Here is an 11,696-nt window from a genome sequence, read left to right on the forward strand (position 1 = left end):
AACTTTTATTACTATTTCTAAAAATGCCTCTTTTATAGAAGTTTTATATAGAGATCCCAATCTAAACGGTTCAACAATGCAGTTTAATATCTCAACTTTTGATACTTGAGCATTAATTCTCGAGCACACGACACTCGAATTTATATTTATTGTAGGTTCGAAAGAATGAAAGGAAATGAGTTTTTCGCAACCATTCTTACAGGTGCATTATGACGATGTTTTATCACGATGTTCTATAATATTAATTCATCAAGCCAATATAGAAAGTTAATTTTTACATGAGAATGTAAATGCTTCTATTCTACATTTCCTCCAATTTCATTTCATGAAACTTTCCTCTCCCACACAGAATATAGAATAACGTACAATATTTAAACGCCTATTTTATAAACTTTTAATAGAATTGTTCAAAGTAAATTAAATGTATATTTTGTACTAATTTCCTACACACATTTATAAATAGCGCGCTAGCAATAATGAATTATAATTTCTGCACATTTAATTTTAACTTTGTTCTACTTAATTCTCTCAATTATTTCTTATGCTCATACGTCGGTACTATTTATATTAACAATATTAATCATTCAGAATTTTAAAAAAGTTATTAAATAATAGCATCGAGAGAAAATAATTCTTAACTCCATTTTTGCAGAATTTAACTATGTTTCCCTTGATTTACAAATATAAAATTCAATCATTATGCCATAAATAGTAAAATTTGCTACTTCATAACTATAATATCAGAACTTAAGATTGCTATAAATTCCATTATGGTTTTCGTAAGATGGGATTTTCTAAGATATTGGAACGTAATAATGTCTCTGCTGTACATAGTTACTTTTATTTTATATTTACGAATGAAGTTAAAGGAAAATAAAGGAAAAAGGAAACAGTTCTTGTAATCTTTAACAAAATAGGAGGATAACTCTTTAATGAAGTAGGAACCAAGTGTACAAAAGAAAGAAGAGCACAAAATTATTTATCGTGTATCACAAACACTTTATTCCAAGCATTATATTATAATTTGCCGAGTATTTAATACAACAAATTAAATTATAACATAACGGATACGTACCGTAAAAAATTATATATATTGTTTAATATATCAGAAGAAAATATTTTATTTTTGTATATTAAAAATAACACGCAGACTTCTTTAATTTTTACATATTTGCGCATACCAATTCTTGCTTTCAACGCAATTGTTACTCTCACAATGAGGACAACGTGTTAAGAACATGGGACTTATCGGCCTTTCCGATTTAAGATGAGACAGGACGATATCTGTCAAGGCTTCTATAAACTTAGGATGGTCATTAGGTGCAGCTGCTCTCCTTATTGTATCGATGCCAAGCTAGGAACGAAAAAAGACTTTGTATTGATTTATAAATTATTACCGGTCCCGAATGTGTTAAGGTAGTTGTTGCCTAAGTCAAAAGTATTGAAAATTGCTTAAAATTTTGTACAAAAGTAATATAGGTATCAAAGAATGTATCCAAAACCCTAGGTAAATTGACCATCTTGTTTTCGAGATATCGCCAATAAAAATTCGCAAATACCATAATTTAACATTGGGATAATGACATCGGCACGAGAAAAATATCTTTCTTCGGCTATTGCAATTAATCGAATAATGATAAATATTTGAAACATGTGACGAAACAGGAGTAGACTATAATAAAGCATATCGATTTTTTGAGATTACTGACGACCTAGTTACGCAATAACATTCTAAATGTTATCGTCCTTCACGCCGACTGTGAGAAACTCAATGTTCAGCTCCAACTAGCCGGAACATACAAGTGTATAATTCTTTCCTAAAGTAGTTATTTTTCATTTTATAGCATGATATAATAATCAAAATTCATATTTTATTTGTAGCTGTTTATTTTTAAGCATTATCCTGACTAATTACAATAGGGCAACAACTACCTTTAATCACTGCCCGAAATTTTCATAAAGCCATTATCACGTAAGATTTCATTAAAGAAAACAGTGACTTTATAGAAATTTCAGTGCACGCGGTTGCACTTACTTCTTCAGCTAGTTCTTTGCAATATTCGATATCCAACTCGTGAAGAGTTTCGATATGCTCGTTAACGAAAGCTACTGGAACTAATATGAAATGCTTTTTCCCTTGCTTTACGTAAGCTTTTATAGCTTCGTCAGTAAAAGGTTCCAACCAAGCTACAGGCCCGACCTAAATGCACATTATAGTTTCATAAACTGTGATGCCAACACACTCTAAAGATAAATTGAACGAAGAAAAAAGGGGAAGGGTAATTGACATATATTTTACAATGCGAAACTGCAAGCAAAAGTATATTTCTCGAGTTGCTCCACGGTAACTTAAAGTTTGTACTAATAAAACAAAGAATGAAGGCGATACCTTTGATTGCCAGACCAATTTGTATGGATTACAATTTCGCAATTTTTCCATTACTAAAGAGACGGTGCTTGCTACCTCGGATGCGTATGCATCACCTCTAGATACAGCCTACGACGAAATTGGAAAGACAATTGCTGATAACAAAGACAAGTGATAACAATGAAACGTATATTTGTTCTGAAAATTGACATGTAACCTGCAGTGGTAGCGAGTGAGCCGAAAATAAAATGATAACATCGTTCCTTATGTCCTCTGGAAATTGAACTAACTGCTCCTTAATTCTATCTGCAATTGTCTCTATTAATAATGGATGCGTCGCCCATCTGTCAATTACACTCCATTTCATGTTAGAAGGCAGTTGCCTGTAAATTTCAGGTTTCTAGTTGCCGTTTTATGTAAACATTTTACAAATGTATACGCTATTTTTATTGTTTTAACACTCCGCGCAACTTTAAGTTAGTTTTTACTAATTAAATGCGTTTCCAGTCTGCATTAAAACGATAGCAAATTTTTGTGTACAGGAACGTCAAGGTAAAAACTACTTCCTTATTGTTTTTTTAAATTATAAACTACTACATATATTTCTATCATATTTCAATAACTATGAAAATTTTCAACTTACGACAATTAAATAACTTATGATTTTTTTTATATAAAAACTAATTCTTTCCAATAATTATATTTTTTGTTAATTTTTTACGCACAAAGGCAGCTGAATTTTAACTCTACCTCTTCACCACTAAAACCTCACCATGACCATCAATTTTTTTCGCTGTCTACTTTTATATAACTGATAGTTTCAAACTATGCCAATTGACTTTGAAAGACATACTCTTTGAAAATTGTAATAGAACCAATGTGACAATCCTGTAATTGGAGATAAGTGTGATGACCGAGGATTAATAAACTGCATCACGTTTTTAAAACCTAAGTCTTTATTTATTACGTTTCCAATTTATGAGAAAACCTATTAAGTTCATTATCCGTTATAAAGAAAAATTGTACAAAAGACTAATTGAGAACTTCAATTCTCTTTTTTAATAAAAATATTACATTCATAAACGCGTAGATAGTGAATTTTATACATTTAGAACAACACTGAATATGCCGAAAATATAAACGCTGTGTGTAATGTATAAAACATTATAGAATATAAGGAGATGGATGCTGATTGCAATATTTAAATGGTAAAATTATTGTTTACCTAAAATACATTCTTAAATTGATACAATAAATGTTTTATTTTGCACGAAGATTCGTAGTGTGCGTATTAGTATAGAATTGTGTCATGAATAGAATTGATAAATCTCTGTCCTAAGAAGTGTATTCAATAAATGGAATATAATAAACGTTACGTGTATTAAAACTCTGTTCGAAACTCTGCTATCGTGTTATTGCAGATACATAGATAATAATTTGCTGTTGCAATGGAAATCATATCTATTTACCTGTTCTTATAATACTTATATATCTCAATAAAGCTTGACCCACTTGTAGCACAGCAATATTGAGGATATTGAGAGAAAAGTACTGTACGTTCAACACCATCTCTACAATTTAAATACGCATATTTTATTTCTTATCAATAATACATATTCACAGACAAATCAACCTCTTACTTCTCCATATTCTCAAGCGTATTTGAAGTGAGAGGCTTGGCATAACGAAAAGCAACGTAATGTTTGTGTGGTGCTGTTTCTGGTGAAACTTTGTCTAGCTGTTCACACAAAAGTTCACCCTGCTTGTTCGTCCAGTCTAAGATAGGAGATTTGCCACCGATCTCTTCATATTTCTTTTGTACTTTGGGCGCACGAGATTGAGCTATCAACGGACCCAGTTTACTGCAATTTATATTAGGATATGGAATCTCTACGAAGTTAGTTGTGGATGACTAAAATTTCGACTGATGAAACCTTTGAAACGGTAGTTGAATCATATCACGATCGGTCATTATACGCAACAGATATTCGGGCACTTCCGCAATGCTACTGGGTCCACCCATATTTAACATTATAATACCTGTCTTCGGTTTGGCATTACTCTGTACTTTCAAATCTGCTTTTGCAGACAACTGACGGCAAGGCAAAACAGATCTTACGCATTGCCTTCCTAAATAACAGTAGAAATCAATTTAACAGAAACAAGTCTGAAGAATTAATAGATTGCGAATTTTTATGCATGTGACATATCATTAGAAAATAAATTCTCTCTTCTATTATTACTTTATAACAAGGAGATAACTGTACATTTGTACTTAATATTCACAGAATTATATGTATAAATTTCACTGCTTAAGCAAAGTGTAATAAATGTAATAACTACTTACCATATTGGAGTACATTCATTAACTTACTGACCATGTTTAACGAATTAACACTTTTCGGTAAAAGTGACCAGCAAATATCAGATATTGGATTATGATTTCTGCACTATCACGCTTATACGAACACAGTACATGTAATGCCGTCGCGTACAGGTTAGATTCATCGAAGTAGGGTTATGTTTGTTTGAACGAAGTTACACATAACGTGATTATACGTTCGTCACGTTACGATAAATATTCAGTTCAAACGCAACTGTGATAACTGCCGGTTAAATAAAAATTCGATATATTACGTGTAGTATATTTGATTCCGTGAAAACAAATTTAATCATCATTTTCGTGTGAAATCATGACAGATGAAAATATTGAAGAATTGGGACCGTCGGATTTAGGCACTCTCGATTAGTAAGTAATGTAGTAAGTTAAATTGATTAAATTACATACCGTGTACGCGAATGTGCAGCGCTCGATAAGCATTACTTTACTTGTCACAATTATATTTCAGCTGGGACAGGGTTTACGCGGAAGAACTCGATAATTTCAAGGAACACGGAGACGTGGGCGAGATATGGTTCGGTAGAAATAATACACTAAAAGTCATACGGTAAGCTGTTCGGACAACGGATACGGAAAATATTTAAATAACGACCCGAAAAACACGCGTACAACGCGGTCGTAAAGATACTGTATACTTATGCGACGTCAAATGTCATTTCGCATGGACAACGCTTCAATCTGGCTGATGATGCCATCTCTTGTAGATTTCAATACCTACCGTTGCCGGTAGATAAAAAGCCCGCGCAGATTAGATCAGGAAATTTGGTAAAAAGCTTCATTTTATATTTAATATGTTTACTGAAGGTTTTTGGTAATACGATATTAATTTTGCAAAAGTAGTTTCGTAATTTGTGAGTGATCAATATACCGTCATTGTACGTCAAGTAAATTATATTTTCAATTTTCATATCAGGGTATTCATATTATAATTGTTTCAACGATGTGTAAGAGAGATAATCTCTCCTCGGTGTTAATATAAATATATTTGAAACATTTTCAAGGAGGGTAAATTTATATTCTACTGACAGTTAAAATTAAAATAATTAATATTTCAGTTGGATCACTACACAATTAAATCTTAACAAAGACGACAAAATAATCGATGTAGGATGTGGAAATGGGATGACGTTGATCGAACTTGCTAAGAAAGGTTTTGAAAATTTGATAGGAATAGACTACTCACAGAAGGCGATTGACTTAGCCCGTGAAGTATTTGTAGAAAATAATACCTCTCATATCGGTTTACAAGCTTGCGATATATTAGATTCTGAAACGTTTAATTTGTCATCGGATTTTAAGCTAGTGCATGATAAGGGAACGTACGATGCTATCAGTTTACATCCACAAGATCCTGCATCGAAACGACAGAAGTACATAGAGAATATACACAAAATTCTCTTGCCTTCTGGATATTTAGTTCTAACGTCATGCAATTGGACTAAGGAGGAAATAGAGAAACATTTCCAAAATTGTGAGTTCATCAGAAAGAATTTCTTTATTCAATTTCCTTTCTATCATCTTTACAATTAGATTGCGGATTTTTCTACACAACAGAACGTTTGTGGTATCAATTTCAAAAATATATTTTAGGGAGGAATTTTTTTCAAATTTCGTGATGTGCTCCGTTTTTCTTTCTGTATGTTGTTCTTTTCTCTGTTTTTAGCATTACAATTATACCATACAGCTACCCTAAACGATTCCCGACCCACTTTCTATACATATATGCCAAAATTAAATCTTATTTCTCAACAACATTGACAGCTAGACAATTAATACTTAATATTAACTGAAATAATAGAGTGAACTCATTGCTCTATTAATTTACTACCTGCACCTGATCGAATAATTCTGCACATTTAATTTTTCTATGAATGCATCAAATCCGCAATCTACTTATAAAAATTTATGTTATGGTATCATTACCCATTACTCTTCACAGATTTCAACGTTTTACACATTCTCCCGGCGGATACGTTCACCTTCGGTGGACAAAAAGGAAACACTGTAACACAATTAGTTCTACAAAGAAAATGATTAATAAAGGAGTTGATTAATGAACTGTACGTTTTCCGTTTATTTACCTTTTTAATTGACTTTTCCTTAAATAACGACCAACATATAATTACAATTAAAAATGCTATAATAAATATTTAGAGTACGGAAATATTTATTAGTGCTCGATTTAATATTCGTGTTAATAACATATTCACATAGATAGGATGAATAATGCAATTTACTACAGTTCTATCGTCAATTTACAAACGTTATAAAATGCTATGCATTGTAATCGAAATAGATGCTGGTGTATATTTGTGTATTGATAAATCCGTGTAAGCGTAAACTGTTAGTATCTATTTAATTATTAACTATTATATAGTTTGTTTCATACAGTCGTTGGTATTCCAGGCGTTATTGGCATATAAGAATTGTACCTATGTATACATGGCTATAATTGTCTATACATAACGTATGTACTATTAACAGTTATTACTTCAGCTACTGAATCAAATCACTCTGTCCGAAATTTCCATAAGGCTGTGTTTCTTAATGCAATTACAATCTTCATAGTATTTCTATAATAATCATTATTTTGTAAATGATATCGTTTTGAGATTAACTAACATATTTAATTAACAGTGATAATAGAAATAATATTTATTCGAAAATGGAAATGAGGAAACATAATGTAGAACGAACCAAAAAACTCTTTTCACGAGTATTCCCGCAGATTTGCGATAGGATTGAGATCCAGGAAATAAGCTGGCTTCTTTTTTTAAGGCTTTCATAAATTTTTGCAAGTACATTTAAAATGTACTTGTAAATAAAGTCGATTTTATAAAAATTTCGGACAGTGTATTATACATACATAATATCTATTTACGTAACTTGTCATGAATAGGGATTATATAAATTGTGAACAAAAGGGATATCTTTTATAATCACTGCTGATCTCTTTTCGTCACACACACTGCATTAGTCTTTTCCTTAATGAAATAAGATCTTATCGTTCATAAATTCACACAATTGTTATTTTTTTTTAATTAGTTTTGCAATATCAGATGATGAATAAAACAGTTTAGAAAATGTTGCATATATGAATTGAATAAATATCAAGTATATTTATAGTAGTCTGACTTAATAACTCAGGGATGCTTTAATTGAGTAACACATCTGCTCTAGGAAGTGGAAATAAAAACTAACAGTTGTACACATATAGTGAAAGCTATTTTTTTTCAAACATTACCACACAACAAGAGAGATAATTTAATTACGATAAAATGCGTAAAAGTTATAGGACTCCATTAGAAACATTTAAGAGAATTATTTATGAATAAAGAACTCGTCTCACATTCTAAGTTTTAAATCTGAGTGTCCGCTTAAAAGCAGTTTTTTTGTTGTTATAATTAATAATGTCAGTTTCGCGTCAGTATAGGAATTACATGTTAAAAAATAAAACTTTGAAAATGAATACCTCGTTTATCGTGTCGCCTGGCTTGTAGTAAATTTTGTCATCGATAAATAATAATTACAATTTAAAAAATTAATTTTCGGGCCTACTACCTTAACTACGTGAAACCCGCACATGGTTCAGTTGTAGAGAATTCCGATCTTTTCTTAACTCCTAAGATGAAGTGTTCAGTTTATATAATAAATCAACTGCGGATTTTATCTATTTGTAAAAAAATTTGGATGTACAAGAAATATAAAGTATGCATGGACTATGCAAGAATTTACAAAAGATTAGAAATGTAATGCATATAATAATTTTTGAACAGAAAAAGAAAGCATTTAGATCTTATTCTTTAAATTGGTATGACAAAAATTTTGTATAAAAATCCGCAGTTTAACAATACATATTGTGTATACTAAACCATACTATTTTTTTAATAGAAAAACCAACTGGCAATTGAGATTAGTAATAATGTATATGTATACAATACGAGACGTTCAGAAATTAGAGCACGTTCCGTATCGATTGACGTTACACGTGTACTTTTTCTTGATGTGAGTCGTCCAAAAATACTTTTGTATACACCCTTCGAATATTTAATTGAAACAATGCAAAGTCACGTTAATCACAATCTACTATATCCATATTGTGATAATATATTTTTTATATTTGTGTTTTGTAATTGCATTTCTTTAAAAAATTGTATTACGCTTTTTTACAGGTATCTCTTAACGTAGAATTAAAAATGATCTTAATATTGTATTTTTGGTTGATTCAAAGTTAGTTACATAATGTTAAAACGAACAAGAGTTTGTCACATTCTCCAAGAAAGTATTGAAGGTATTCGAGAGATTTATAAGAAACAGAAATTGCGTTTCACGATACTTAAAGTTAATAGAATCGTTGCGTGAAGTGTAAAAATTGATGCGCTACCTGCGAAGAAATATGTATATGATTAGAAACTTATCTGAAAATTTATGCAATTATATTTATTATTTCTAGACTGCGGATTTTTATGCAAAATTTATTATATCAATTTGAAGAACGTGATGTGTAATGACTCACGAAAATGTTCAATCACGTTCTAATTATTGGAGCAAATAAGTCAATTTTCTTTTAGATGCTCGAAGGCTTAGTTTACTATATTATGTATAAAAAGATTTTTTAAAAATTGTTATTGGTCGAAATTACGAAGAAAGTAAAATCGTGATTTCTAACTATTTTATCGGGGTCTCTAATAAAAATGTAAAGCATCCCTTTCGTAGATCTTAGCATGTCTAAGCATGATATGTACGTGTATAATGTTTCATAAAAATCTATTAATGTTACTGCATCTATAAACGATTTCAAATGAAGAAAATCGTTTTTGACGAGTTTGAGCTTAGAACTGAATTATTATACTATGAATTGAAAGATTTCGAGGCTTCTAACATTTATTCAACCGATTTCGACCAATGACAATTTTTAACAAACTTTCTTTACATATTACTAGTAAAGTGACAATATCTTCTAGCATCTAAAAAAAAAAAATTGTCTGCACCAATAATAAAAAAGTTATCCTGTTTTATAAGATGCATACTTGCACGGGCCACTGCAAATGGTAATTTCTCTGATCATTTAAATTCTGATGTGCCTGTAGCTTTTAATATTTCATATACTTTTATATTTTTTACATATTCAATTTCTTCATAAATACATAAAATCTGCAGTCTGATTATTATATAAAACCTAATCAATGAAATTTAACTAAGAAGTAGCTAAGTTTAGCTCCAGAAATCGAAGATAAAGATTCACGTACCACTACAAAGCAGTGGAGACTCCTCGTAATATCCCTCATGACAATAGCAACGTTTCCCAGGCGCTGTAGTACTGTTCGCTTGCACGCAATATGCACCATGAATACATTCTGAATCGCTATTACATGGCGTGTGCAATGCTGCAATTGAATTCATACTGATCATTCGTAAATTACTATAAACTGTTAGAATTTAACTTTGAAAATATCTCAATAGAGAAATACAGTAGAACTACGAGCATGTATATTAGTAGATCTGCATGTATATTGTGATGGACTATCAAATCTAAACTTTGAAATGATTCGAAAACAATGTCAAAGCGTGTTGGTTCTGTTGTTGCTCATGATTTTAATTATAAAGAATCTGGCAAAGAGCATATCCTAACATTTATTTGAACGCAAGAACTATGCATATTCATTATGATTTATGAATTATCAACAATTGGAACGGACATGAAAGTATGATAACCCAGACGATATCTAATCAAGTAACACAAATTGATTTGCATGAGGAATAACATTCCAATTAGAACATCATTTCCGCAATAATTTATGAGCATTTAATTTAGAAGTTCATCGATGAAACGTTATTTCATTTTGTATATTACTCTTCGTTTACGTTTCCTACCTATCAACGAATTTTTTTACTTTTCTATTGTACGCTCAAGGTCCTAATTGCGCGTGGCACGCAATTTCACGCAAATCTACTGACCGCGTTTTTATAGTCGATCAATCATCAACGGTGCACAGTTTTTACTTGAAATCACCTGAAATTGTACGTTCCTGATGGTACCGTGATTACCTAAAGCAATACTGTAATCAAATTGAATAACTAAATTCTGAAACTATTTCTGTCGTGCCTCTTGACATTTGAAATTCGTTATTTTTAATACTCATATTTCCTACTGCTCGAGTTAAATAAACTATGACTTCATTTTCTGTGCAGAATTTTCCTTCTCAAGCAAGTACAAACGTCTGTTTCTTATTTACTACTCTAATACTAAATAAAAAATTATTTAATTTGTGACGTACAGTGTACTACTTTATTGTAATTATAATTCATCATAGATGGTAAGATGTTTTTTTTTAACACTGTCAATTCAACTCAATTTAGTATATTCAGTATTAAATCTCTGTATTAATTCAATATAATTTATCATGTACAATGTATTAAGTAACGTATTGATTTTTCTACATGTTTCATTAAACAACAAACGCATGTTAGAAAAGTGGAATGTTGATGTTCGAGTATACTGGAATAAAATTCTTAAAGTTTCTTAATTTGCATAGATAATCACCATACTGTTCGTACCAACACCATGATACGTTCACATATTGCGAGGGAACACGTGAATATATGCAAATTCCAGTTGCGTTTTGTATACTAAGAAAAATTCGTTTCCTCTCTTCCTGACTTTAACTCACTATTTTGTTGAAACGAACAGAGTCTTGAAATTGATTGATTAACTCTAAACTAATTATTTGATTTCGACGCTAAAGATATGAAATCAAAATAACTAATACATAAATTGCGATAAATTGTTGAATCATTTATTTGTAAAAATCTAGGTCATCGTATATCTAAGAATTCCGCACAAACCCATCTCCTCCCCCCAGGGAGGGCGGATGTCTTTTGAAGATTTCCCCTCCGTAATAAAAAAAAAGGTCATCGTTTATCTAT

At 30.9% G+C, this 11,696-nt stretch overlaps 3 protein-coding genes across 4 annotated transcripts in view; 1 reads left to right on the forward strand and 2 right to left on the reverse strand.

Moving 5' to 3' along the window:
* Positions 1–1,103: 1,103 nt before the first annotated feature.
* Positions 1,104–4,884, reverse strand: FeCH (ferrochelatase, mitochondrial). Its single transcript, XM_018023376.2, has 8 exons — positions 4,716–4,884; positions 4,303–4,498; positions 4,009–4,230; positions 3,838–3,939; positions 2,586–2,751; positions 2,390–2,497; positions 2,036–2,200; positions 1,104–1,354 (listed from the first exon to the last, which is right to left on the reverse strand). The coding sequence occupies exons 1-8, from the start codon at positions 4,747–4,749 to the stop codon at positions 1,157–1,159; spliced, it is 1,191 nt and encodes a 396-aa protein (XP_017878865.1). The 5' UTR covers positions 4,750–4,884; the 3' UTR covers positions 1,104–1,156.
* Positions 4,885–4,972: 88 nt separating this feature from the next.
* On the forward strand, positions 4,973–6,828 carry LOC108624227 (EEF1A lysine methyltransferase 2). 2 transcript variants are annotated; one of them, XM_018023380.2, is made up of 4 exons: positions 4,973–5,129; positions 5,218–5,316; positions 5,825–6,240; positions 6,709–6,828. In XM_018023380.2, exons 1-4 carry the CDS (start codon positions 5,125–5,127, stop codon positions 6,801–6,803), a joined length of 615 nt encoding a protein of 204 aa, XP_017878869.1. In that variant the 5' UTR covers positions 4,973–5,124; the 3' UTR covers positions 6,804–6,828. The 2 variants fall into 2 exon arrangements, with proteins under 2 accessions (XP_017878869.1, XP_017878868.1); XM_018023379.2 differs by having other exon boundaries at positions 4,973–5,117.
* A 90-nt stretch (positions 6,829–6,918) lies between these two features.
* sosie (oogenesis-related protein sosie) overlaps positions 6,919–11,696 on the reverse strand; it is a 5,917-nt gene continuing 1,139 nt past the window's right edge. The window contains exons 2-4 of the mRNA XM_026812960.1: positions 10,773–10,828; positions 10,019–10,198; positions 6,919–9,153 (exon numbers count right to left, since the gene is read on the reverse strand). Of these exons, the coding sequence (XP_026668761.1) occupies positions 9,074–9,153; positions 10,019–10,198; positions 10,773–10,828 (316 nt within the window). The 3' untranslated portion in view covers positions 6,919–9,073. The remainder of the gene's footprint in view (positions 9,154–10,018; positions 10,199–10,772; positions 10,829–11,696) is intronic.

This window comes from Ceratina calcarata, unplaced genomic scaffold (assembly GCF_001652005.2).
Source record: "Ceratina calcarata isolate Rehan_Ccalc_2016 unplaced genomic scaffold, ASM165200v1 scaffold303, whole genome shotgun sequence".
Classification (NCBI taxonomy): domain Eukaryota; kingdom Metazoa; phylum Arthropoda; class Insecta; order Hymenoptera; family Apidae; genus Ceratina; species Ceratina calcarata.

Bases quoted from the DNA above. Each gene is read 5' to 3' on its own strand.
- FeCH (XM_018023376.2), bottom strand. From the start codon at position 4,749: ATGGTCAGTAAGTTAATGAATGTACTCCAATATG. The intron at 3,940-4,008 runs GTAAGAGGTTGA...TTTAAATTGTAG, and splicing joins ACGCTTGAGAATATGGAGAA to AGATGGTGTTGAACGTACAG. The intron at 2,201-2,389 runs GTATCGCCTTCA...ATGTGCATTTAG, and splicing joins AATTGGTCTGGCAATCAAAG to GTCGGGCCTGTAGCTTGGTT.
- LOC108624227 (XM_018023379.2), top strand. From the start codon at position 5,062: ATGACAGATGAAAATATTGAAGAATTGGGACCGTCGGATTTAGGCACT. The intron at 5,317-5,824 runs GTAAGCTGTTCG...TTAATATTTCAG, and splicing joins AATACACTAAAAGTCATACG to TTGGATCACTACACAATTAA. The intron at 6,241-6,708 runs GTGAGTTCATCA...TACTCTTCACAG, and splicing joins AGAGAAACATTTCCAAAATT to ATTTCAACGTTTTACACATT.